The sequence below is a fragment of the Limanda limanda genome, chromosome 15, assembly GCF_963576545.1.
Source record: "Limanda limanda chromosome 15, fLimLim1.1, whole genome shotgun sequence".
NCBI classification, from domain to species: Eukaryota; Metazoa; Chordata; class Actinopteri; order Pleuronectiformes; family Pleuronectidae; genus Limanda; species Limanda limanda.
The window spans coordinates 19599013-19625079 of NC_083650.1; the positions used below are offsets into that span (position 1 = coordinate 19599013).

Below are 26067 nucleotides of genomic sequence, written 5' to 3' on the forward strand. Positions count from 1 at the left end.
TTCGTCTTTTTGTTGTTTCTCCGTGGAGTCGAACCAGAGACGAACCAGAGACCTTTTCTGCCCATAGTCCAAGTTTCTGCCACTAGTCCACCGCCTCTCATAATATGAATGTCACGGCTTGTGGACACTTGGATGACACCACACGAGCAGTATGGAGGCATGTTATGTTTTTTCAGTTGATTTATTACTTCAATTGTATTGGATTCGGCTGCTACCTGTTTACCCTTGAAACTCCAAAAGTGTATTTCTGCTGATTTTTCACAATCAGATTTCCTAATCAGGCCTTCTGTAGGCATCCTTCGGGATTCGTCAATCACACAGCAAAGCGTTGCACACCGTAGGAGGAGCACTGGTGCTGCCTTTCCTACCCAGGTCCAGTCAGGTCAGCTGGCAGCTAGCTCTCATCTCCGCTGTCATCTTTGATCATGTACAAACTGCTACAAAAGAGCGGATGGAGGCTGGAGGTCAAGAGGTCAACCGCCGTGCCTGCAGCACTGACTTTTATCCTGAGACCGTCTTGCTGCTCGCTGCTCTGCGGTGTTTGAATTTGCTGAACGTTGGACATTTTTCCAGCACGTTGACTCGCTGTTGTACCAAAGGGTCAGAGGCCACTGCTCAGGGAGTCCACATGCAGGAATATGTGCTACTGTACCAAGAAATGCTGAATCCAGTTCTCCACAAAAAACCAGCAGCAGAGAGACGGTCACATGAGACACTTTCAGAAGAAGACAAGTGGCCTCACAGGAACCATTACACTCAACATAAACTGAGAAAATGTATGTGAATAAAAAAAATGAGTGTGAACAGTATTTGTTTTCAAATTTGGAATTTCTGAAGATCCTTTAATTTTGCCTGAAAGTGTTATTATATTGTATTATGAATATAATTAACATTTTAACTGAGAGAACAATGATTATTATTTTGTCAATACATGATATTCCTATTACGGACGGAACAATAGTTTGAGTTTCAACTGTATCCACGTTTGTTTTACTAGCTTCCTGTATGAGGTCATTTTAAAAGCCATATAAAACAAACAATGGCATAATGGGCAACACAACAACCTTTTGTCAGACCTGAGTCGACACGCATTGCCAAATTAATAATATAAATAATGATTGTGTGTTATCAACTGCAGAGCGTCCAGACGGGCAGGGTCTGCGACATAATGCACCAGAATGAGTGCCAGAAATCTACAACAATCGAAGGAAACTATTTGAAAGTGTTTTCTGCATCCTTTTCTATGAATAACTGTCTGCCACGTCCCAAAGCGTCTTCTGTGAGTGAGCTCCACACATCTGGTCGTCTAAACAGGATGAAACAAACTCCAAGAAATATTTACAGAGCAAATATCACATTGTGAGGTTTGTGTTGGAATCAGGGTCCGATTTGAGGATGAAGAAGCACCGAGGGTCATGACATGAAGAGGTCTCTCTTCTTTTTAACCTCCTGTGTACTCACATCCAAACAAGGGGGCTGCTACTGGTCGTAAGGCCTTTGCTGTGGTTACTGTAACTTTCAATGGTTCCCCACTGGTCTGTCCTTGTGATCCAATTTCTTCTTGGCCATTACAGTCAAAAGCCACACAGCAGTACACATAACACTCATTGAGGTTTATTGCAACCCTTCTCTTTACTGCTCGTCCTGTTCAAGATGGTTCCTCTACGTCAAAGCGTGTGTGTGTGTAAGAAATAGCAAGTTTAATTTAGAGGTGGAGCATGTAGCGTGACTGACGTTCTATCTCACCATGTCAAAGAAAGTGAAAAACAATTCCTTGATCTGACCGTTTAATCGGATCTACTCCAAATTTGTATGGGTTCTTCCTGGGTCATGCACCAGACAGACAAACAAAGAAAACAAAAATGGCAGTGAGAACATTACCTACTCGGCAGAGGTAAATATCCAATGTCATATGTAGCTAAGTGGTGGTGGGCATTAGGAAACTGTACTTCATTTTCTTTGAAGCATGCACAGACGCACCCCCAGACTCTTAACACGATTTTATCCAAGTGCCATTAGAGAGCTTAACCAAGTGTAATAATATCCTAACTGTGCAATATTATCATGAGCAATATAACTGAGTATGTGCTTTTAATACCCCACATTTGACACAATTTGTTAGTTTTTATATATATTTATAGACTTGAATGTCTCTACTTGTCTGGGAGTTATGTTTCTATTGTACCACTGGGACACTCCATAGTGCAATAACAATAAAAGCTTTTCATTTAATTTAACACCACCGACATCACTTGTCAATGCACGCAGAGGAAACAATGACTTGCAGTAACATACTGTTTAACCTATCCTGGCTGACAAGACACAAAATAATTCATGGTAAAGCCTCATGAAATCACACTTTAAGGATGCACACGCTCTCACAGTCAAAAGCCAAGATGTCTTTAAAAAAAGAGAAAATAATAACTCGCTCAAATAAAAGCCATCCATCCATAATCTACATCTTTTATCCTTTTGAAGGTCACGGGGGAGCTGGAGCCAATCGTGAGGCTTTTCATGTAACAGCACTGGATGCGCAGTAGCACCATAAAGCAACCGCTTTACTAACTGAGAGGTGGAGAAAAACTGAAAACAGGGGAAATAAAATCCAAGTTCTGAACCTGATAATAGCCAGAATAAAATAAAGATATGGTTCTCTGCTCAATTAAGGTAAACGAAAGGCCCTGAGTGCTGCTTGAGAAGATACAGTACACATACACACACACACACGAGCGCAAACACACGCACACACACACACAAGCGCAGAAACAAGCACACACAAACACGCACATGCACGCACACACACAAACACACACAATACCATTGTTGAGACATGCATGCCCCATATATCCACTGTAGATACAGCTGGAGCAGCTCAAATGAGATGAATGTTTAAACAATAACCATTTTCTAATCCCCCAGCCCTGTGTGTTTGAAGAGCAGCAGCAGCCCTCAGTATAAACTCCACCATTTGTGGTTAATGTTTGAAAAGCTACTGAAGTGCTTCCCAATTAATTTAAACTGCACTGTATATCTTATCCTGCTCAATTTCTCCCGAGCCATGTGACCCCAAGGATATCAGCCTGCTCACTGTGTGACACTAATGGGCAGATCCTTCCCCAAATCTAGACAATTAACCACATCACACAGCCACACTGACACCGAGGTGTGTGCGCACACACACACATATCCTCACAGACACGGACACACACACGGACTGGACCACACACGTGCTCCGGGCACGGCCTTCACACAGAGGAGCAAAGCACTGTTTTTTATGTTGAAAACAAACAATATTTAATCAAGCAGAGTCTCATTAAATGGATCTCAGCCATGATGTAATTATCAAAATACCATCAGATTCACAAAAGGTCAAATTCAACATGAAGAACATAAGCAAATAAAAGCAAAGCTGGCTGCGGCCTCTTGGGCACTCGTCCAAATGGAAAGTGATGCTGCATGATGGATTCCATCGTATGCGCACTTAATGAAATGAGACGATGGCATACAATCATTAGTACAACTTGTATCATATTTCTTAGTGGCATGTTGGTGTCGACATGTCTGTACACAAAGGCACCTTGTTACAACTCAACAAGACCAATCCCACCTGTGTCACCACATCAATATGTATGAAGTGGAATGTGGAGGTAGAATAATTAATTAAAAGTCAATTATTTGATGTGGTAATGGACAGAAAATCTGTCAATTTGGATTATAGTCTAATTGTTTCAGTATTTTACCTCAGAAAGAAAGTCAAATATCTTATTTGTAAATTCTGAAGAACCACTGCTTTTTATATAATTTGATATTGAATATCTGTGGGTTTTGTCTGTCTGTAGGTACAAACACCACTGTCAGGGGTCATGGTCCATCATGGTCACCAGAAAATAAATCCCACAAACATTGTTGGTTACCTGATAGTATGGTAGCATTGATGATATTTTATGTAATTTGGTGAAATATCTCAACATTTCTTGAATGAATTACCATGAAACTTGGTACAAAGGTTCGGGATGTACAGAGAATAAATCGACTGACTTTCGTGATTCTTAAATGTGTGTGGTTGATTTTCAGTAACATAAAAGTCAGCATAATAGCACCAGCAAATTATTGTTTGTTTATTTTCCCTTCATAAATTAGATTACTTAACTTTATACGTTTCAGACCCTAATTTTTCCCTAAAGTCATTCACACCCACCAATAGACCCTGCAGTAGCTCTATTGGCCCGCAGAGGTGCTACACCCCCAGTCTGAGAATTGCTGATTTGTTGAATGGTTGTGGTTTAGGATAGAATAATAAGGTTAGAGGACTTTCATCATCATGGTTACAACAAACACACAGAGAAGGTTAAGACACGGTCACAGATACTCTTTCACACTGATCTCAGTCAGGGAACAAACTGCGGTTTATTGACTGAAACTCCTGTTTTGTCCGCTCACCCCATTAAGTCCTTCTTTATGTCACCTGACTTTCACCGCCATGAATACTGCGGCCACTAGAGGTTGCATATCAATAAAACACAGCTACCTATGGGGTCATTTTTGAAAGGACAGTTGAGACATCATGACAGAGCTTACAGTACAACAGCCTACTTTGGTTTTGACAGCATTTCAGCTGAAGAGCAGGCGGCGAGTCCCTTTCTTTACTCCTCTCGTTTCTTCCTGTGAAAACTCTCACTGCCGGTGTCATCAGCTCGACTAAGTGTAACGTACATTGGCACCGACGCTGATGCTAATATGGAATGTGTTTATTGAAACCATTTATTCACTTGTTAAATATTCATGGGTCAGTTTGCAAATGCTTTGAGGGAAGGCTGGGCCACACGCTCTGAATAACAGCAAACACTCACCCGGACTCAACCACCTACTGGAATGCAACTAAATACGTGTTGACAGCCATTGTGACAGCCTTGTAGCTACCACTGCCAGAGAATCAAACAGCCATGGACTTTTTCTCTATATGTGTTTGCATTATATACAGGACCTGTGGGTATAAATTAATTATTCAACCTTCTTGGCAGGATGACATGGCGCACAATCAAATAGGCTATTTTAAACCGTCAACACTCATCACTGTAGAGCTGGTATCATTTTGCATAAAGGGTGAAGTTATTTTTATGTTTCATTTTGACAATATATTTCATATCTGACAGGTTTTCAAAGCGGAGCGATGCAAGTCTTTGCCACTTAAACGTCTCCGAACGGAGTCGAGGCGATGATGATTACACATTTCTCAAATCCCGCCGGAGTGCAATTTATTCCTGGTGGGTGGATGAGCAGTGCTTATGGGATATTTTCTGTGATTTTCACTTCTGTCACTTATGTAAAGACAACTTCATTCCAGCCTACACTCCAAATTAAAACAGTCACATGAAACAAACGGAAGCAATTTACACAGCAGACGGAGGAAAAAGAAACCCCCAAAGTGTAGAAAAAGATTTTCTTTGTCAACAGCTCCACAACTGCTTCCTATTTTGGAACCAGTGTTCTCATCAGCGTGAGATATTTCTATCAGAACAAAGCAAAAGGTTAAGGAGAGTGTGAAGCGATTTCTTCTGAGAGCTGCTTTGATCCGAGCCCTCTTGCTCTCTTACAATTTTTAAAACAGCATAACACAACAATAAAGAGAAACAACTCCAAATACCCCCAAACTGTAAATAAATATTATATGTTTCTATAAAATCATGACGTATTTCGCAGCATCCATCGAGACTTCTACTTCTTCTCCGTCTCTCAGTTAATTAAAATCGGTCACACCCATGTCTCTCACATGTTTGACTTCAGCTGTGACCCAACCAGGTTCTCCTGCAAAAACTACAATGAAACCAATCATATTTCAAGGCTTCACTTTGATCCATTTAGGTTTTCATCTTGTTCCTTGTCCTCTCTAAGGTAAACAGAAAAAAAAGACACTTGCTTATACATGAGAAAGGAAAACCTGGATAATACAGATTATAACTGCAATAGCCAACTGATGCAAGCACGAGCTGAAGCAGAATATAAATTCAAATACGAATATGAGTTAATTATACCATAATTATATATTTATAGTGAACAAATTAAAAGAGACTAATGTAAGACTAAATCCAGAAACATGCACCGGGGGTTTAATCAGATGAAATAATTCAGGGTTTTCTCTACCACCATAAAACTAATGATGGTTACACAGAGACCGACATGACAGCTCCCAAAAGTGAAGCCAAAGCATCTTGATCGCCATCTGGTGGCTGACTACAGTAGTGGCCTCCCCTATGTTAGCAGATGGGACATGGTGCAAAATGAGTACATGTCAAATAAAATGTTCTGTAAGATGTCTTTTGTCATTTCAGGTAGTTCATATCACACTGATGTTTGTCATTTTTTCCAGAAAGTTTGGATTTAATTACTAATTTGATGATATGATACGATTGGTCGAACGCACCTATCCGTGGGACCCACTACTATGGCTTCATCCGCTGATCACTAAACAATTATCTCAAAACAATATAAAAAGATTATTGGATTTGCGAAAGAGCCGATACGAACTGATGGGAACAGGCAAGTATTCCAGGTTTGAAATTCATTTAAGGCCATAAGGCTGCCAGTTGCATTATTCTGGGTATGAAGGGGAGGCATGATTAGCTCAAACTTCAGCCCACACCTTTTCGGTCCACCTTTTTCTTTTATCTATTTTAAAGTTCACCTGAATCTTCGGGAAGATTTGTTGTGTTGTGAACAGGTCTGGGCAAAAAATCATGTCTGAAAACGGCGTATGTGAGTTGACCTATAGTTACTAACCTAGAGGAACAGACTCATTACAGTGACTCAGTCAGCTGACTCCTTTAGTCACTATATTAGCTACTGGGACATAGAGATTTTAGTAAAGAGCCTGATGTCAGGCAACATGAGAGAATGAAAAATTGCATATGAAATCCATTCACTGAAAGTCTTGTTTTACTAATGTAAGTTTATATAGTGCACATTACCTCAGGACATTGCACTGACTTCATAAGACAGCGGATCTGTTTGGCTTTATTTCAAAGTGCACCGTAAAAAAATAACAACCTGTTTTTATGTTTCTTTTGTATATATAATATAAGATAAATTAATATGTTTTTTTTTAATGGTCCAAAATGATGTGAAAATGTGTGCTATCTCACCCCCACTGCCACCATAGCAACAAAATAAAATAAGCCCTTCTGCTTTTTATATTTTATTTATTTTCTTTATAATCAGGTCTGTCAGTTGGGGAAACACTATTTTGTACACATTACATCAGTTCATACGATTATTGACAGAAGTGACACAGTGATATTTAAATCTTTGACTGAGTGGTCTTCTGCTTTAATCAAGTGTTATTGACTCCAATGGGTCAATGATACTGAGATTTGTCTCTGCTCTCGCCACCACTAACCTTTGACCTTTGAGCCGCTGGGGAATGGCCCTGGTCATTCAGGTTTATGATCATGTGCTCATTGCGCTTGTCCCACCTGCACTTTGCTCTCTCCCTAGTATGAACCTCACCTTGCATCCATTCCTATGCACAAGCCGTCGCAGGATGAGGATGTCCTTCAACGGTGTGCCACGCCCCCATCCATCACCTCCCGAGGAGACACCGGGAAGACTGAATGAACGTCAACTCGCCGGTGGGAGCGGTGAGGTTTGCAAAACTTCAAAAAGGACGCTTCCTCACACCTGGCACAACACAACTTTTCAAAATGACTGATCGCAGATGCCATTCTGAATTCTGACTGTGTCTCGGCGCTGAGCCCACGTCCACTCTATCTATTCAGCCCGCCGTCAAACTCCTCAGGGTAGACAAATAGCGTTTGGTTAAACAGATGAAGAACTACAGCCGCTACTCTCAATAAAAACATTTAGACAGTCTGCTGAGAATAAAATTTCACTGTCACATCCACCATTGAAACTATATAAGTAGAGATACTTTATCTGTAAAGTTATGGTCCACGAAAAACGCCCGTGGCAAGTAGGAGTACGCTTATTTTAAGGGCAGCCATTTCACATTTTACAATCCTAAAATACTTAAACTTTATGTGTGCATCAATACATAGGTTTGAGCTAAAGTTTTTATTTAGTAGTTTGAAGTGACTGTTGGATTGTATAACACTAAAGTCAATATTCTGTTTGATTAAATCTATCCTTGGGTTAAAAAATGTGTGTAGGCAGAGAGCAGCACTCCGCATGATATAGGTCATGCAAATATTCTATGTCGTTCAAGTAGGAATCATCTCATTTTGCCAAATTAAATGTATTTTAAAGCCAGTATATCTATAAAAACATGATCACACCAAAGTGTAATAATCAGCATGAGAACAGAACAAATATGCTGCTCTCATCTCATTCACACAGATTCTTCACACACTGCGAGCTTCTGTGGTGGGAACCCATGATGAAGTGGCAGAAGCTGCAGTCAGTGTCCCGACCAGAGAACAGTGACGGGCTTTGTTCCGCCGTCGCTCCCGTGGGACCCAGTTTGGCTGATGGTTAATGGGCTTGTGTCCATATGGGGCGATTCAGGCCATCATCCAAGCCTCCATTAAGAGAACACTGTCCAGGCAAATTACACTAAAGGCGTTTTCCTTGGGGAATTAACAAAGTTGCTGATTATTTGGTATTAGGATGTAGCAACTACTGACGTTTGGTAAATTGTATTGCCCCAAAAAATCCCCTGGATGTCAGATAACAGAGAGCTTCCTGTTTCACATCCTCACTGCAACAGGGTGAATAGAACTGCATTTGGGTTACTCAGAGAAAAAATTACAGCGAAAGGGGCACTGCACAGATTTTACACATATGGTCAGTTTACTTCTCAAAAGGAGTGTTGCTTAGTCTGTGAACCAATGGGATGTATTTTGTGCCTTTGGAGGAGCTTTTAAAAATATATGATTAAAATTGATTATGGGCAATTAACTGGAGGGATGGGTCAAAGAAAAATAAGCTTTTTGGTGCATTCAGATTTTTCGGGAGTTGGACACGGTTTGAGTTTCTTTACCTCTGCAGCACAAATAGCCACAACTTTAAGGAAATTAAATGGTAAATAGTTGGAGTATGAAGCATTTTTCAGACATGAGCTCCAATAAATGTCCCCACACTGAGGCCTGGACTTTGTCCGGAGTTTCTCTTTCACATATGAACAACTCAGCAAGAGTTTCTCTGGTCAGACACGTTCACAACAGCAAAATGCAGGACATGACATTTCATTCTGCGGCTGAGTTCACATGTTTCCGTTTACAGCACATCAACACTGACATTGGCTCAAATTACCTACGTTAAAGTTTTCAAATCTCAATCTTTACAAGATGACGTCTTTGACTTTTTTTTGTGGCTCCTCGCTTTAATGCTGAGATATTTGTCTTCTTTTGGGGTTTATTCAGTTTCGCAGCTGTCGCATGTTAGAAATGTAATCATTATGCTCTGGATAATCTCCTGCTGTATTAGCTGATAGACATGGACATAGGCAGGAGAAACTCCAGAAGAACCGCCGCAGCAACTGACTCTTAAGATAAGAAATTGAACTCCCCTTCACTCTCTTCGGTCCCCAACCAGTCGAGGCAGATGCCACTTTGTACAAGAAATACACACAACCTATGTACTGTGGCTTCTCCAGAGTACGTAGAAAAACACATTGCTTGTGAATTTTGATTCACACCAACAGAGATCTTCTGGGAATGTCAGCGTGAGTTTGTCAGTCAGTTACTTTGAGATTTCACAACAACTACTGAGTGGATCGCCAAGACACTTGGTACAGACATTCATGTTTGCCTCAGGATGAATTGCAACAACTGTGGAGATCTTTGAAGTTTTCGTCTACTGCCATCATTATTGGTCTGTGCCTGAATAAAGCCTGTTAGAGCTGCTGGCATGGCCGCAGAGACTTCTGAATGCTGTAAGCAATGAAGTGTTTTTCACCTCCATTGCCTTGGGGGGTGGAGGTAGAAAAATTTCAAGTAAAACAAAATTAATTTGAAACATTTAGACCAAAATGTACCGCATGGCTGCTTCCCACCAGCGGGAAAGTAAGACAATTATGGTGTAATTTGGATAAACCATCTCCTTAATGAAAATTCCATTTCATGCAAAAATAAGCTTGCTCTGGGATCACCATGTTTCCAATAATGCCCTAAAAGGTCTGTTTGTCGAAGTACATGTGAGTCCACGGCAGCAGTACGAGTGGTGCAAACACACACACATGCATTATCAGAATCAGAATCAGAATCAGAATTCTTTTATTTGCCAGGTATGTTTGCACATACAGGAAATTGCCTTGGTGTCATTGGTGCACTGAACATAAAACAACAATATAAAAAAAACAACAATATATAAGAAATAGGATAAAATAAAATAAAATAGAATAAAGTATATACATATATACAGTTTATTTAGCTTGTCAATCAGCTGCCAATTCACGGCAACCCTCAGAACCAGTCAGCCAGCCGTCGTCCAGTCCGTCGGCCAGAGCCAGACAGCTGGCCGCCACTTTCAACTCGCTAGGCTACCTGGCTTGGCATCAACTGCTTGCGACAGACGCATGTGGCAGGACGGACGGACGGGCTGGACCCGGAGAGTGAGGTGAAAGAAAGTATAGGGCGTGCAAACTGCTGCTCCGAGAGGTCAGCCATGCCAAACCTTTGGCGGAGTCTCCTTCAAAGTGCTGCAATCATCTCCCCATCGCTCCAGCTGGGCATGAGGGATGAGGCTAAAAAGATTTAATGCCACTAATAAGGCCCGGGGAGACAGGTGACATCATCCTGCAAGTCGACCATCAAAAGAGGAGTGGAAGAGATGGGAAGAATTATACCAATCTGAATGTAACTGTCGAGTCGTCAGGGAGACGGGGGGGCTACTGCAGCTACTGATGTATCTTGTGTGTGTGTGTGGGCTTAATATATGTGTGTGTGTGCATGCATACATCTGAGGATGATTGACTGAAGGGGGGGAGGGTTATCCAGCCTTTCTCTGCGTGACATTTCAGGCCCTCTCTGATTTCCTCATCATCAGCCAATGTCAGTGTCACCATCAGGGAGCGGAGCAGTGATCGCTGGGCTGGATGGAGGTGAAGCCAATCAATAGGTGACTTTAGGGGGGGCAGGCTGGAAGAGCCAGAGCGGCCATCATAGAGCTCATCATCAAGCTGCACGCACACCGCCCTCCGGGACACTGCATATATTGCGAGAATTGTCGATATGGGCTCAGTCAGTCACACTGTCCCAGCTCCTGAACTCGCTCTGCATTAGGGCTTTTATATGATGCTATATATTATCCCTTTTAAAGACATTTACTGTGGCAATTAAGGTTAAGCACAAGGGCTGAAAGGTGAAAACCACTGGCAAGAGTCCCACAGGGTATACCTTGCCAAGGATTCCTACTCCCTTCCCGCCATGTTCCCGCAAGTGCCTTCCCCCCCATCCCGCGAGAGAACCATGCGCACTCCTGCGATGACAGCTATTAAAAACTCCGGGGCGGACAAAACACTTAAGAGCGCTTGATTTACTCACAGTTTTTCCAGGGCAGCCAAGCCGTAGAAGGAGCCGTTCCACAGCAGGGAGATCTTGTTGTTGCCCAGGTTTCTGTTTAGAGGCAAAGAGTAGATGAGGTGAGAATATGGAATGAGTGAGGCATGGTACATCCGTCAATATCACAAAAATCACAAGCTGCAGGAGATTCATCGTTGGAATGGCTGATAAATTGTTTATCGTCTTGCCTTTCAATATGTCGGCAAGAGGGAAGGATTCATGTGTGATGAGATTGCGGCTGTAAATAACTCATCCCGGACATGTTTCTGTCTTGTTTCTGGTTGTTTGTGGTAAAAGCAGGTAACGATCGGAGGCACCCCCAGCGCTTCACCATGTCAAAAGTTCAGCTTAATAGAAAAGCTTGACGAAAATGCTGCTTCGGCACATTTCAATCATCCATTGCTCACATTGCAACAGCAAACAAATCAATGCAACGCACCACAGGGATCTTTAAGTGGTGAATGAATATTCAAAGGTGAAGCGGAGCCTCAGTCTCTATTGTTGCAGCGACAGTCGTCACTATATATTGTCTTTATTTTCTCTTTTATGGATGAAGGCTGTCTGTGCTGAGAAGTGAAATGAGAAACTATATGTTCTTAAAGTGATGCTTTTTAATACATCTTATGTGGTACTGATTGATAAAAACACACCGGGCCTTAGGATTTGATCTTTACCTCAATCTAAACACACCGGAGTGAAACCATATCATTACAATCACATGAACACACCTAAACCTATATTATTATGCCCCTGAATAGAGATGCACTGATTTGACGTTTTCAGGCCTGATATAAGTACTGATACCTGAGCTTTGGGTACATGCCAGTGTAGAGTACTGGTTTTCAAGCACTTTACAGTATAGCGTTTGCATGCACTTTCTCTATCGCACATCAATCACACACGCTGCCAGAATGGGGGAGACTGGGATCAAACTGCTGACCTTCTGGTTAGTGGATAACCCGCTCTACCTCCTGGGTCACAGCCACTCGTGTAATATAATATAATCCTTGACTGCGAAAATTGTTGTTCAAGGCTGGAAAATAAAATGTAACAAGTATAGTAACACACATACACATTTGGTGGTTTGATGTTAAATATCCCATAGCATTGGTTAACTTGTAGGTGGGGCAAGCATGAAAAACCTCCAAACTATTGAAAGATGAGATTTATTTTTGTGAAGATGAAGGTTAGAATTGGTGGAGTGATATGTGAGCTAATGAGGAAGGGAATCATGTCTGTGGTCAGTGATCAGTTGCACTGGATATTTACTTTAGCAAGTAAACACTCAGATACTTCCCTGATGTTGCTCTGTATCTGCTGGATGTGTAACTTGGCACACACTGCTCAAGCATCATTAACGCACGAGGTGATAATCTGTTATTGGTGCTCAGGGTTTTGCCTCAAATTATAAGACTTAAGTACAGTTGTGCATTTATGTATTAAAACAGATATTCTTTTTGAGAGAGCAGGGAACTACAGAGATTTAAAGAGTGTTGCATTAAGGGGAATTTGAAGCCTTATTATGTTGCAAGGTTAGTGAGTGTCTTCAGGTTAATCCTAAGAGTCATTCAGAATAAATGCGCTTTAAAATCCTTTCCTCGGTCAAGTTTAACCTGCAGGAGTTTCTGAAATATAATGTAACACGTTCTGCTGCCGCTGAGGAAACACGTTCATGACGAGTGTCTCCTGACAACTGAACAGCGGGAAATGAACCAGTGAGAAAAATCTGTCAAACACCCAAATATCTGACATGTGTCACAGACGATGGGCTCAGAGAAAATGAAGTCTGAAAAATGTTAACTGTCAGAGAAAATTATCATGTGACAGGAACTAGAGGAATCAACTCTCTGCAGAAACTGAGTCAGTGAGCTGGACGTCTCCAGCGGGGATGTTTGGGAAGCTTAGAGTTGTTGTGTCTATAGGTTGTTGCACTGCACCATACATATACAAATATGTCATAGTTTGTATCAAAAAATCTTATACAGCTATATTGCTTTTTACACACACACACACCCACACAATTTATTGGGTGCTGTGAGCCACAGTGCAACAGGGCGAGCAGCTAATGATTTATATTGCGCTTATTCTACAGGCCCAGATTCACATCATTTAAAATACACCTTGGACAGCGTTTCTGGATTTCATGTCTGATAAAATATTGATTTCTCTCGCCAGCTCTTAAATCATCCTCTGCAGGGCTGCTCTGCGTCTGTGACACTGTGGATATGTGCCTGGCCATGTGCTTTGACGGCTGAAACCCATCTTTGAATGTGTGATTATGCTTATCTCCTGTCAGCACATGACCACACACATGTATGCACACACATAGTTGCACAGGGTCACTCCCCTCCATCATCCTACCCTTCTTCTGAAAAGGTGGGCATTGGATGTGACTGGCCAGGTTCAGAGGGAGCGAGAGAGCGAGAGAGAGAGAGAGAGAGAGAGAGAGAGAGAGGTAATTGGGATGTGTCACCAGCCTTCTCTGTGACGACAGAGCGCTTGTTATAGCTGCAGGGAACGTATACTCAATTTTAACCCTAGGATTAAGCAGTGGGATCCCACAATGCATTGTGCTGAACAGGCAAATTGCTAGGACAGACTGCTGGGGAGCCAAGCGGAAGTGCGCGCACTGAAAATGTCACGGTGGAGACTCACACTCTGGACAGACAAACACATACAATAATTCAACTTCTGCTCAATCTAGACACAAGAATGTATAAAATCGTGTATTTGTCTAGACAAAACTAGTAAGAAAAATGCTCTGGAAATTTATGAATAAAGCGCATTTTTGTTACTTCATATAACAACCTTGCTTTTGCATATTCTTATGGGAAAGTTCCTATCTCTCCCCAGAGTGATAACAGTTGTCTTGGCAGGAAAAAGCGGGAGTGAAGACAGGAAGTTGCCTCTCAAGGCCAGGATGGACACAGACTTGTGTCAGCAAATTCATCTTAACATTCACATCTGTATTTACATTTGGGCCTCTCCCAGAATGGGACAAATAGTCAGGATTAAATAGTCTATACAAGAGACATATAATACAATTCATCAATTGATAAGCTGCTACTCAGACCAGACAAACAGGCTGCTTATAGCCTTCTTAGGTTTCGTCTCGTATTGTTGCTTTTAAAGTAAATGGAGACCAAAGTAAATCGTTAAGGTTCCGATGGACGATCACTCCTTTGAGGATGGGTTTAGCAGAGCATGGATGAACCGGCCGAGACGTCACCACTTCCTCCCAATGTAAAAAAAACAAGCCAAAATATCCTGGATATCCTATTGTGAGCACATCTGTGCAGAGACTCCCCCACTGCATTGTGCATGTGTGAAAGGTTGAATTCTCCGGACTTTACCTGCAGGTCATGTTTGAAAACAGCTTAGTTTGGTTCATGTCCTGTCTACGAATACAGAGGCGGCGGGGACTATCAAGTTCCTCATTTTAGTCTACAGTGAACTTTGAGGCAAACAGGTGGGAGCTTGTATAATTCACTGGGTAATACTGTGTAGGAAGGGACTATATTATTTACCAGTAGTCATTTAGGCAGGCAAAAGTGAGTAAGCAATTATTCATATGGATTTTTATGGTTGTTGATCCAGACATCAATATTCTGCTGGGGTTCTGTCAGATCGGATTCATATTGACACAAAGCTCCCCAAGAGCTGAAAACTGCAGCAGATAAAAACCAGCATGAAGTCAACTGGACAAGGTGAGAAACTGCTTGGAAGACTGAATGGGTCCATTTCCCAATATTTCACATGTGGATTTATCGGAAACAGTCTCAGCTTCAGAGGCCAAGTGGAGTTCATTCTTTTATTTCAAGCATCTATCTATACTAACACTTCCAAGTTCTGAAACACAGCAGCAGCCCCTTTTAAAGCCACGTACAGATGGAGTGATGAGGTGATGGTCGTCAACACTGAGATCATGGGATACCAATGCTGTCACTGTGTTTTGTCCCACGTCTCCTCTGTTCCCCAGACCGCTACACCTCCCTCTGCGGACAGACGCTCCACTCAGGGACAGGCAGCCTCTGTTTGTGCAAACTCAAGCGTGTCCAGAGTGTGTGTGTGTGTGTGTGTGTGTGTGTGTGTGTGTGTGTGTGTGTGTGTGTGTGTGTGTGTGTGTGTGTGTGTGTGTGTGTGTGTGTGTGTGTGTGTGTGCACGTGTCTGCTTGCTGACCCCTGCATGCCTATCTCAGGCCTCTGCGTAACATCCAGGAAATAACAGGAAAAACAGAATTGAACATTATGTAAACAACCCATGACAAACTTCTGGAGCAACCGTCCAACTCTGTATTTACGTTATCAATTATGTTCTCTGCGGATAAGCTGCTTTCAATGAGGGAGGAGAGCACGGACTCAGCATTGTCTCTGTTGGCTGCAGCAAATGGTCTTTGTCATTGCTTACTGTGTTCCTACAGGAGTCACAGCCAAACATGCAGTAGACCTGGCAAATGGTGAACTTCCACAATTCTGCCAAATAAATAACAAAGAGCATTTTGTGCTTTGTGAGCTCAAAATAGCAAAGGTTGAAAAAAGTTGGTAGGGAAGAATTAATAATAACCTTTTAATAAAGGACGTGCATTTTAGTTTTCTGGCAGCTACTGGTGAGTTCTAGGATTGAAACCAAATAATACCCTTTCCCTCACCCTTACCTTTCCATTTGTTCAGGAGAAGTCAAGGTCAAGTCAAAGTCAACTTTATATTGAAGTCTGCCATACGTTCAAGACATAGACGGGAATGAAATGCCGTTTCTCTCTAATCCCCAATGTAAACATATAAGTAGACAGAACATATAAGTACTGTGTGCATAATAAGAACTCAAATCATACAGTACGACATAATATACACATAGTATGCAGTTGTGATGGAACACGGTGGATAGGATGAGAGTAGTGCAAACTGGAATAGTGCAAAAATGATAATGCAATATACAGTACATCCACAGGATGCAGTGAATAGAAGTAAGAGCAGTTGTTGTGTGATATAAGCATTTACAGTAAAAAAGATGAAATTACAACAAAAAGTGAATGCTATTGTTTGGAGGTAGGGCTGGTGAAGTCTCTAGAGCCAGTGTTGGGTTTGTTCTTTCAGGGCTTCTAAAGAAAGATGGCTGTTTCACAGCAAGTGGACTTGCTACCTATGTAGATTTGATTCATTCATATGGATTTAACCAAGAAACAAAAACAAATGTCTACTTTTGGGTGATAATACTCAAAAGAAAACACAATTATGAATATTGTTATATATTATGAATAATTTCAATTAAATCTGCTCAAACAGATCCCCTAAATCCTACAATCTCCACCATTGAACGATGTAATAACTCATCATTTTAAAATCTAAGTACTACATGACTGAAGAAGCCTAAGAGGTGAACATTCTCCAAGTATCTACAACCAAGTCCACTTGCCCTCGATTCTTCTTAGATAACCATGACCTGCATAACTGTGAATCTTCACAAACTTATTAAAGCTGAAATCAATAGACAATCAACTGGTAATGTTCATTAATGCCATTCTCATAACACACTCAGACCCATGGGGCAAGGAACACTATTGATCCTGATTCAAAATGTTCCTAAACTTTGTCTGCTTTATGAGTTTTAAAAGGATTATGGTGTTTTATTATTTGCTACAGCCATGTCTTGACACTTTGGCTTTGCACAAACTGTTGAGCCTATGTTTTTGGCTCCTTACATAATGTTAGGTCTCTGGACTTCTGACACATTATATAGTATGTGCATGTATCAAATAAGATCAAATTACATTGAGCAGCTCAGCCCAATCTCTCCCCTGTTGTCACCACATTCAACACTCAGCTAGTTAGTATAAGAGTGATATTATATGTGCATTCCATGGCTAAATCTGGCCTGTTGGCTGGATACCATGAAACTTTTACTTAATCTCACATGATTTTTCATGACAAGATTCTTCATTATTTTTTGACATTTTAGAGTTACAGGCCTGAATTTAATCATTCCAAAGTCACATTAGAATTCAGTCCTTGAGCTTCGAGGCTACAGTAGGAGTTATTAAACATAGTGAGTGAGATTCATATCAACTCTTCTCTAAAACAGCAGCTCTGGCCTTCGTTCTCCCTCCACGTCACAGATGGGATATTTCCAGCGAAAAAGTCACCGCTCAAGAAAGCAGCCGGGATGCCACGGACCAGGGACATCCAACAGTGTTATTATCGGAGGACAGAAGCAGAAATAGATTCAGCAGATGTCATCCGAAGCACCAGTCATGACGACCAAGTGGAGGAAAGATCACAATGTGAACTATTACAAACATGTGGATCCACACCGGCTCTTCACACAGGCAGCCCTCTGTTATTTTAGAAGATCGGGTTACTAGACACGGCTAACCAAAATAACATATTTCATATCTACTAACATTTATCTTGGATGGGAAACAGACGGTGTTTCAGGGGTTGTCTACAGTACAGTATGAAGAGGTTTCACATGGTCTCGAGATGAGAACACCTGTGACACCATTACAGAGATGAGTGTAAAGAAAAGGTTATTTGATCTCGTAGAATAAATTTACCATGGACTGTTATGGTCACGTAAAAAAGGAGAAAAAGTCTGAGATAATGAGAATAAAGTCTTCATTTTAGGCTGTGTCATTTTAGAGGGGAAATTAGCTGGTCACTTGCATTAAAATGAGGAATGTGGAACATCTAGTTAAGTTACACTTTAGTATAGGTTTCACATATTACATGTTTAGTTATGGATTTGCCTCAAGTCAACACATTATTATAAGTATCAGGACTTTGAATGTTTGTTAATGGAGCTCTGGAGAGCAGAGTTCTACTTGCTGCTTATTTTCTCCAAATTGTTCTCAAAATATATTGACTCAGTTATTGTAATAGTACGACTTCATTCTTGTTTTGTTACAAACTTATTCTTGAGGTCTCTTTTTTTTTCTTCTAAATATACTACTCGGTCATACAAATTAACCATAGGGTTAATGCAATAACTTGTGATTTGAAAAATGGGACACTTCAAAAAGTTTAAATTTATAGAACTTTTGGCATTGCAGATTTATCGGTGGTAAATTAAAGTATTTAGTGATAAAATATGTGGAGATTATTGCTGAGAATTGGTGTCTCTCATGACACACACTGCATTCTACATTTTGTGCCACTGCCAGGCAGCAACAGGGCAGATGGAATTGTAGTCCACAATACATTTCTGTTGCCTGCTAAATACCCAGATTTCCAAAGGTCCAACACTGACGTATCTCTAATCAAATACTTGTTTCACTTCTTTATTAACAAAAAGAATCACAGACACCATTCCAATGGTATCGGGCTTCTTATGTTTAGTCAGTGCTGATTTTTGCATTATACTATCCTATACTATGTCTGGTAACAGATCATATCAGCTGCCGCTAATGAACATTAGTTATTTGAGTCACTTGTCAAAATGCTCTAGATCAGTTAAAGACCTCTGGGAGTTTTATACACCAGTAGAATGGTTTTCAGGTCTTTTTGTTTTTATTACTTCCGGTAAGGTTATGTTTCCATTTGTGTATGTTTGTTTGATGGTTAGCAGGATAACTGGATGGATTACCATGAACCATGATGGAAGGAGGTGGTATGGGTCAGGAAGAACCCATTAAATGTTGCTGCTGATCAGGGGGAAATATTGAATTTTTGTTCACTTTCCCTTTACATTGCGAGAGTTGGCAGTTTTAAAGATTTTTACTGATTGCCGCGGCAATGATTCATGGATCTCGATAAAAAACCAGCATGTGTAGGGAACTGATATCTATGAGAATGTGCAATTATGCTTGATTGAATTTTAGAGGACTGTTGGGCCTTGGTGGAGGTACGCGCTCTACTGAGTTCCATTTTGCACATGAATACACATGCAAGCAAGTGGTGTAATTCTCATGGATTCAATTTCTATAAAATGCTTTCAAACCACAACCCTATTCCTGAATTTCTTTAATAATTACGCTTTAAGTGTAATCATTGATTTGTCAAAGATGTGGGCAGTAGACATCTAACATGTTGTAGGAAGCCTATTTTGCCAAAGTTCTTAGAAAGCCATTTGCCTAAATGGTTAATGGAATGGTAATGGAATATTGGCTGATAGACGTGAAAGAGGGGAGATGATTTTTTTAAGTGACAAATACTGCGACTTCATGAACACATACGCTGTGACTCACTGATTCAAACCCACTATGCATGTCCACACAGTCATGAGCAACACACACCACCACACAGCGCCGATTAAGGCACGTCTGGGCTCCTGTAAGACAGGAAAGAGAGCTAATGTGGTTCCCGCTGTGAACAGAAGCAGCACACATCAGGGCTTTAATCACCTTGTTTCACAATGAGTCTGAAAACAGGGAAAAGGCAACATGCCTCTAAGTTGGCCTCCTCTGCTCTCTCGAATTTATGACCCTTTAAGTGACATAAGTATTTACTCAGCGGTGGAGGGAGGAGGCAGGGAAAGCAGAGCACAGAAGTATCCTTGGCAGACACTGTATTTATCTTTACCTAATATTTTTAGATGGTAAGTCTGGGTTTCGACATATTCTTGGTTTTCTCCAAGACTGTAGAACAATTTACAGACTCCTCCCTCCCCCGGCAGTCATGAACTCTTGATCAGTGAATCATTACTGTCTAAAGCAAAACTGATCACCCGTTTCTTTAAAGCACGCCACATGAACGGTAGTTAAGGAGCGTTTCACAAAGCCAATCTGAGGGCCGGTGGACCTGCACAATCTCTGAGTGATGTATCAATACACATCTGCAGCCGCCTGGAAGAAACCTTGACAAAACACTAATCCTTTTCTGGCGCAGGCATTAATCGATAGCGACTCATTAAGGAGACTGGCAGTTTCTAGCATGCAGCAGTGTTCCAGCTCGGCCCTGACCCCACCAGTCCTGCGCTCAGAAATGTTCAAACTTGTCCTTGGCTTGAGCTATTGAAGAAAGGAAAGTGCTGCAGATATTAAAAGTATTACACCCTCTGGGACTTAGACGACTGACATTGGAGAGTGCACTCATCTAAAGATGAACCTTTTGCTGTTTTTTAAATGTTCCATATCAGTGGAGCTAAGCACAGGAGAAGCCTACAGAGAGTCACTGAGAAAAAAGTGAATGGCATGACTGCTCGCAGCTCGACATGGGAGATGCAACATATTTTCACAGGGTCATTTTGGTCACATCTCTTTAGATCAACAGACATCTCTCTGTCTGTGAGTTTGTGTGTGTGTGTGTGTGTGTGTTTGTGTGTGTGTGTGTGTGTGTGTGTGTGAGACATATCATTTAAAGCATTTAACACATTTAACACTCTGAATTTCTTGACGCTTTACGCGCTCACAGGTTTTGTCAGTGAGGTAATGCACGGGAGGATATGAACGGCCTATGTGTGCACGTCAATGAAATATTCATGTAGAAGTACTCAGAACTCGGAGGAGGGTAGAGCACAAACAGCACCTCGGCAGAGGAGAAAAAAGCCCTCGGAGGGATAACAGCAAGAGAAAATGAGAGAGAGGGAGTGAATATGAGAAGGAGGGAGCAGAGAAGAATATACAGATTTATATTTATAGCAGTACAAAAGCATAAGATGAGAGAATGCAGAAAGACATTCGAGGAAAAATAAACAAGAAAATGCGAGTGTGTTCAGGCATTCGACATTTTTCTGCGAGGATGCACTCAGTTCGATATAAACCTCTGACCCCTTTGATCAAGCCATAGAATGAAATGACAGCGTATCCAGTGCAGCAGCACAATATTTAAATCAACAGCCTTGTTTCCTGTGGTGTCTCATGGGTCTTTCTCTCTACTGGTATGATGACTGACAGCTTATTGTCGTGGTTTGGGGCCAGGAAAGGCCTCTTCCTGGTCACTTCCCTCTTGACGCCAAAAACAGCCCCCTTCCCTCTTTCTTTGAGAGGATGACGTTGATCTCTCCCTCAGTCAGGACACCACCAGGCCTTTGAGGAGCTTTGTGATTTGAAAAAAAGATTAAATTTGATAAAACAAAGCACCTCTCATGGGTTTTTCTACAAATTCTGACAACAAGCTTTTAGTATCATATGCTACATTTCGAACAAAGGTATCCCGAACACTTCTAGCATTCTCAGGGACTATGAGGTTCCTGAAGACCATTGTTCGCCTCCGTTTCCACAGTGGTCCACAGACAAAGAGAGATTCTGCAAATTAGACAACTGACATATAAATAAACCAACAGTTACATCAAGCTGTTCAAACTCAGTCTAGCAGGAGGCAGAAATTGAGAAACCATACCACAACAATTACGCTATGTTAATCGAGCAACACTCCAACAGCAAACATGGCAGATTGACATCCTGCTTATATTGATCAGGAAAGAGATGAGCACCATTAACAAAGACTATATAAACACTCAAAATTATGTTCTTATGGTTAAAAATCCAATTAAATGAAATAAAATGCTGGAGTCCTCGGCCAATCAGGCATCTTCAGGACTACAAGCTTAAAAGGTTCCCGGTACTTGTACCTGGAAAGCACTGTCCCCCTAGTCTATCGAAGGACTATCCAAAGGGCCTTTTTGGAGGGTAAACATTTTTGGTGGTGGAAATAGAGCAATACAATAATACAGTAAAAAGTAACATTTGTTTTAGTTTTTTTTATCAGTGATCAATTGGTCAATTGACAACTTTAATTAATCTGCAGAACTGAATGATGAGGTTGTTGGCCAACAGTACTAGTTTTTAGAAAAAGTATCAGATAGATGGCCTCAACTTGTGCAAGTCTAAAGATATAACGAGAGGCGGCAACAAGATGGAACACGTGATGAAAGGAAGAAGGCCAGCACAAACACATCTTCAAAAAGTTCGGCTGGCATGAAGTTTAAATTCACTTAAAGTTCTTTTCACTCTGTTTTTGGCCTCCACCAACTCCTGACTGAAATCTCTCTCTCAATCTGCTCAGTACTTTCTCAGTGGGTTTTCAGAGCTTAGTTCGTAACAACAGGTGCCTACTGTGGTTAAAAAAAAAAAAAAAGACTTCACAACATTCACACAATGGTTGAAAAAAACTAAACACAGCGAGGCACACTCAGCAGGTAAGATAAACAGTGGGAACACAATACAAAGTGTGACCCGGGTCTGGTTGCAGCACAACACTCAGGGAGAGGATTTTAGATATGCAAGCTGTGTTTCTGTTTGTAAGCAGTCTCCAGCGGTGAAGAGACTCTGAGGCTCAGTTACAATCAGCTGAGACAGTGCAACAAGCACGTCCCCATCCACACAATCACTTTGTAGCAGTCACATCATCTAAATCAGCCTCAGTCAAGTGATGTTTCAACAAACACTTCCCATCTTTTCCCAGCATCTTCCCCTTCCGTTCCTTGAATGGCTCTTTCGCTGCCACTCGACATCCATCTCCCATCTCTCCCTCTATCTCCCTTGTCTCTGGGGCGATCTGTCCCTCTTCTCCCCCTGGACAAGCAGCGTGTCCTCCTGTTTGAGTGCTGCCTGAGACAGGTGTCTGCTACAATCTCAGCTGCTGCTCTCCTCCGTGGAGAGAGGCTGCCTCTGTTGTTCAAACGATTAAACCACACAGGTCCCAAGGTCAACAGAGCTGTCAGCCCCCCCCCTATGGACGATAAGGAAAACAGGCGGAGGTGTTAATCTAGGGAGGGTGTTAGACTGCTGTTAGGATGACCACGCTCACGGCTGTTCTCTTCGTTACAACTGCACAGAGGGTTACTGACAGACTCTTGTGTACAGTTTATTTTTAATTATATTATTTATGCTAATGTTCATTCATGTGCTGTTTTTTTTTTGCAATTGCAAGGTGCTGCATTATTGCAGGGTTTGTTCCTCATGAGCTTATACACACGTCGCAGAAGGAAAAGACTGATGTGTGTGTGTGTGTGTCTTTAATTAGAGGTGGCATTTGGATGTGGGTTAGTGTATATCTGGGTTAGATCTGGGCAGTCCACAGGGGGAGATCGGTATGTGCATGCTTCCCTTGATAAATCTGTTTATTTGCACAGCACATCTAAACAAAAGAGCGAGCAGAGAGGCCACTTCAGCACGACAAAGGTCACATTTCCTAACGCAGGAAAACTGCTTCCTGGCCAGCTAGAACTCAGCGCTGGGATTCAGTGCACCACGGAATAGGACTCACTGAGGAGGAAATGGCCAATTTGTACAGCAGCATCGCTTCAGATCTATCAAGTCAACTGAGGAAAAGATCTAATTTCTTTGCAAGAATCCAGTTGGTTTGATAATTGTGGTATCATTTTAAGTCTTAGTAGCGTTGTTCATCTAAATTGACCACTTTAGAAATCAAACTTGGTTAGTACCTGCGAGCTGCAGAACCGCCTCACCTCTGACGCATGCTGAAAACAAAATAAAGCCATTAGCCACTCCACACAAGAACAAAAGCACCCCTGCCTACACGGAAGCATACACCACTCCAACTAAATTGCAGTAAGCAAAGTGCTTCCATTAATCAACTGCACTCAAGGTTCAGAATGAGTGGTCGGCCATAACTTGTCAAGGGCCTTTACATCTAACATTAGCTTTTACACTCCAAAGGCAGATCTTAAATTCCCGAGAATAAAACAGACTATTAATCCAGCAGTCAATCTGTGCATCTGCTCACATAGGGAAGAAGGACGTTTAGTGCTACTCTGTCTATCGCCGAATTGATGTTTAAATAACTCAGATTACAATGTTTATAAGGTGGTGGGAGAAATTTGAAAGACTCAGGCTGATGTGGCAACTGTAAAGGCTCAGGACAGGTGAAGCTGACACATCCACATGGAGCTCTGAAAGGCCTCAGTAGCAACAAGAGAGAACTGCACACTGTAATTTTAATTTATACATGTCTCCAACTAAAGCAGAGTCAGTATAGCCGTTTAAAAACAGAGTTAATCAGAGAGAATCCCCGATCTGGGTAACGTCTTATAGCCAGTAAAGTATCAGAGCTTAAAAATCTTGTAGATAAATTTTGTAGCTTTTTAGAGATGTGTTTGAATCACTACATCTCCCTGCAACACATATCATTTGCCTTTATTCCAAAAAGACCCTATTCCTACCAAGACGACTAATGAAAATTCGAATTTACATATATACAATCTAATTCAGTCAGGTGGTCCCCATGATAGACACAGAGTCCTCAGAGACAAGTCTCTCAGGTGCAATGCCCCCAGGCAGTTATTTCAGGACAAAAGTGAATAAGAATGACTTTAGTGGTGTGTCAGAATTTTTAACATTTTAAAAAGAATCTCAACTCAAACCTGATATAGTTTAAACAACTTTAGACCAAAGGCCAACCTTTAACTTCACAGGTACAGGGTTTTACACGTCTGCCATGTCTGTCACCACAGACTTTCCTATTCAGGATTTGTTAAGTGATTTGTCTGACACACAATACATCCTATCGCTTTGCCCTTTCCATATTTTGCACATTTTCAAAAACCTGCTGATTGAACAGTGCCAGTGTTCCTGATATGTTAGTGTCAGGGGGGGATTTGGAACCTGTGGATGAGAGCCATGCACTTACAGGGACACAGTGGTGTTGGGGACGGAGCTGGGCTGCAGGGGGTCCGTCAGGTCCACATCCTCACAGACCACCTTGACCCGGAGCGGCTGCTGCCTGCTGAGCTCCTTGGACCTCTCCGCCGAGCAGTGACAGCTGTCAACGATCAGGTCGGGGCAGTTCCTGTTGGCCACGCTGGTCTCCCACAGCCCCAGGACCAGCGCGACCATTACGCACAGTAAACCCATCGGCGCTCTCATAGCTGGCGGACTGGGATTATTCTTTTAAAACACACGCTCCTGTCAAGTAACGTCCTCCCAGTTTCCGTGATGGGTCGGGACCATCTCTCGGTGTCTCCCTTCAGTCCGGACCTCATGTCCCGCCGCTCACCTGCTGCGTCTCCAGGCGCCAGATTCGGAAACTTTGGACTCCACTCTTAGCGTTGGACCTGGACGTGAAGTTGAACCTGTGTGTTGTAAAAAGCTGCATTTTCCCCTCATTTGCTCCAGTTTGAATCCCTGCAGTTTGTCTCCTGCGCTGGGGAAAGTTCCACCGGTGCGCTTTCAAAGTCCGGAAACATTTCTCACCCGCGACGCGTCCTTCTTCCTTTTTACGCGAAGCAGCATCAATCAAACAAGTGCTGGTGTTGAGAAATGCTGTCTCATTATCCACTTTACGCAAAGTCTCCTGTCTCCGTCACTCTCACTCTCATCCTGCACTTCTGCTTCTCACCACCTCCGTTGGACTTGTTGCGCCTGCGAGTGTCCACAAGGTCCCTCCCCACCGAGGTCCTGACAGGCTCAGCGTGGCCACCTCTTCTCACATCACCAACACCACAAACACACAACTGAGCAGTGGTGTATAAAGTACTTGAAAGCCATACTTGAGTAAAAGTACAGATATCTTACCTGAAAGTGACTTCGGTAAAAGTGAAAGTCACCCGTCAGAAAATGACTGGAGTAAAGGTCTTAAAGTAGCTCATATTAAAAGTACTTAAGTATCAAAAGTATCTGGTGTTGAAATGTACTTAAGTATCAAAAGTAAAAGTACAAGT

The 26067-nt window shown here is 41.9% G+C and overlaps 1 protein-coding gene across 1 annotated transcript in view; it reads right to left on the bottom strand.

Annotated features, from left to right (window-relative positions):
* LOC133020680 (adhesion G protein-coupled receptor A3) overlaps window positions 1-25334 on the bottom strand; it is a 183590-nt gene extending 158256 nt beyond the window's left edge. The window contains exons 1-2 of the mRNA XM_061087349.1: window positions 25038-25334; window positions 11496-11567 (exon numbers count right to left, since the gene is read on the bottom strand). Coding sequence (XP_060943332.1) covers window positions 11496-11567; window positions 25038-25273 — 308 coding nt within the window. The 5' untranslated portion in view covers window positions 25274-25334. The remainder of the gene's footprint in view (window positions 1-11495; window positions 11568-25037) is intronic.
* Window positions 25335-26067: the final 733 nt, after the last annotated feature.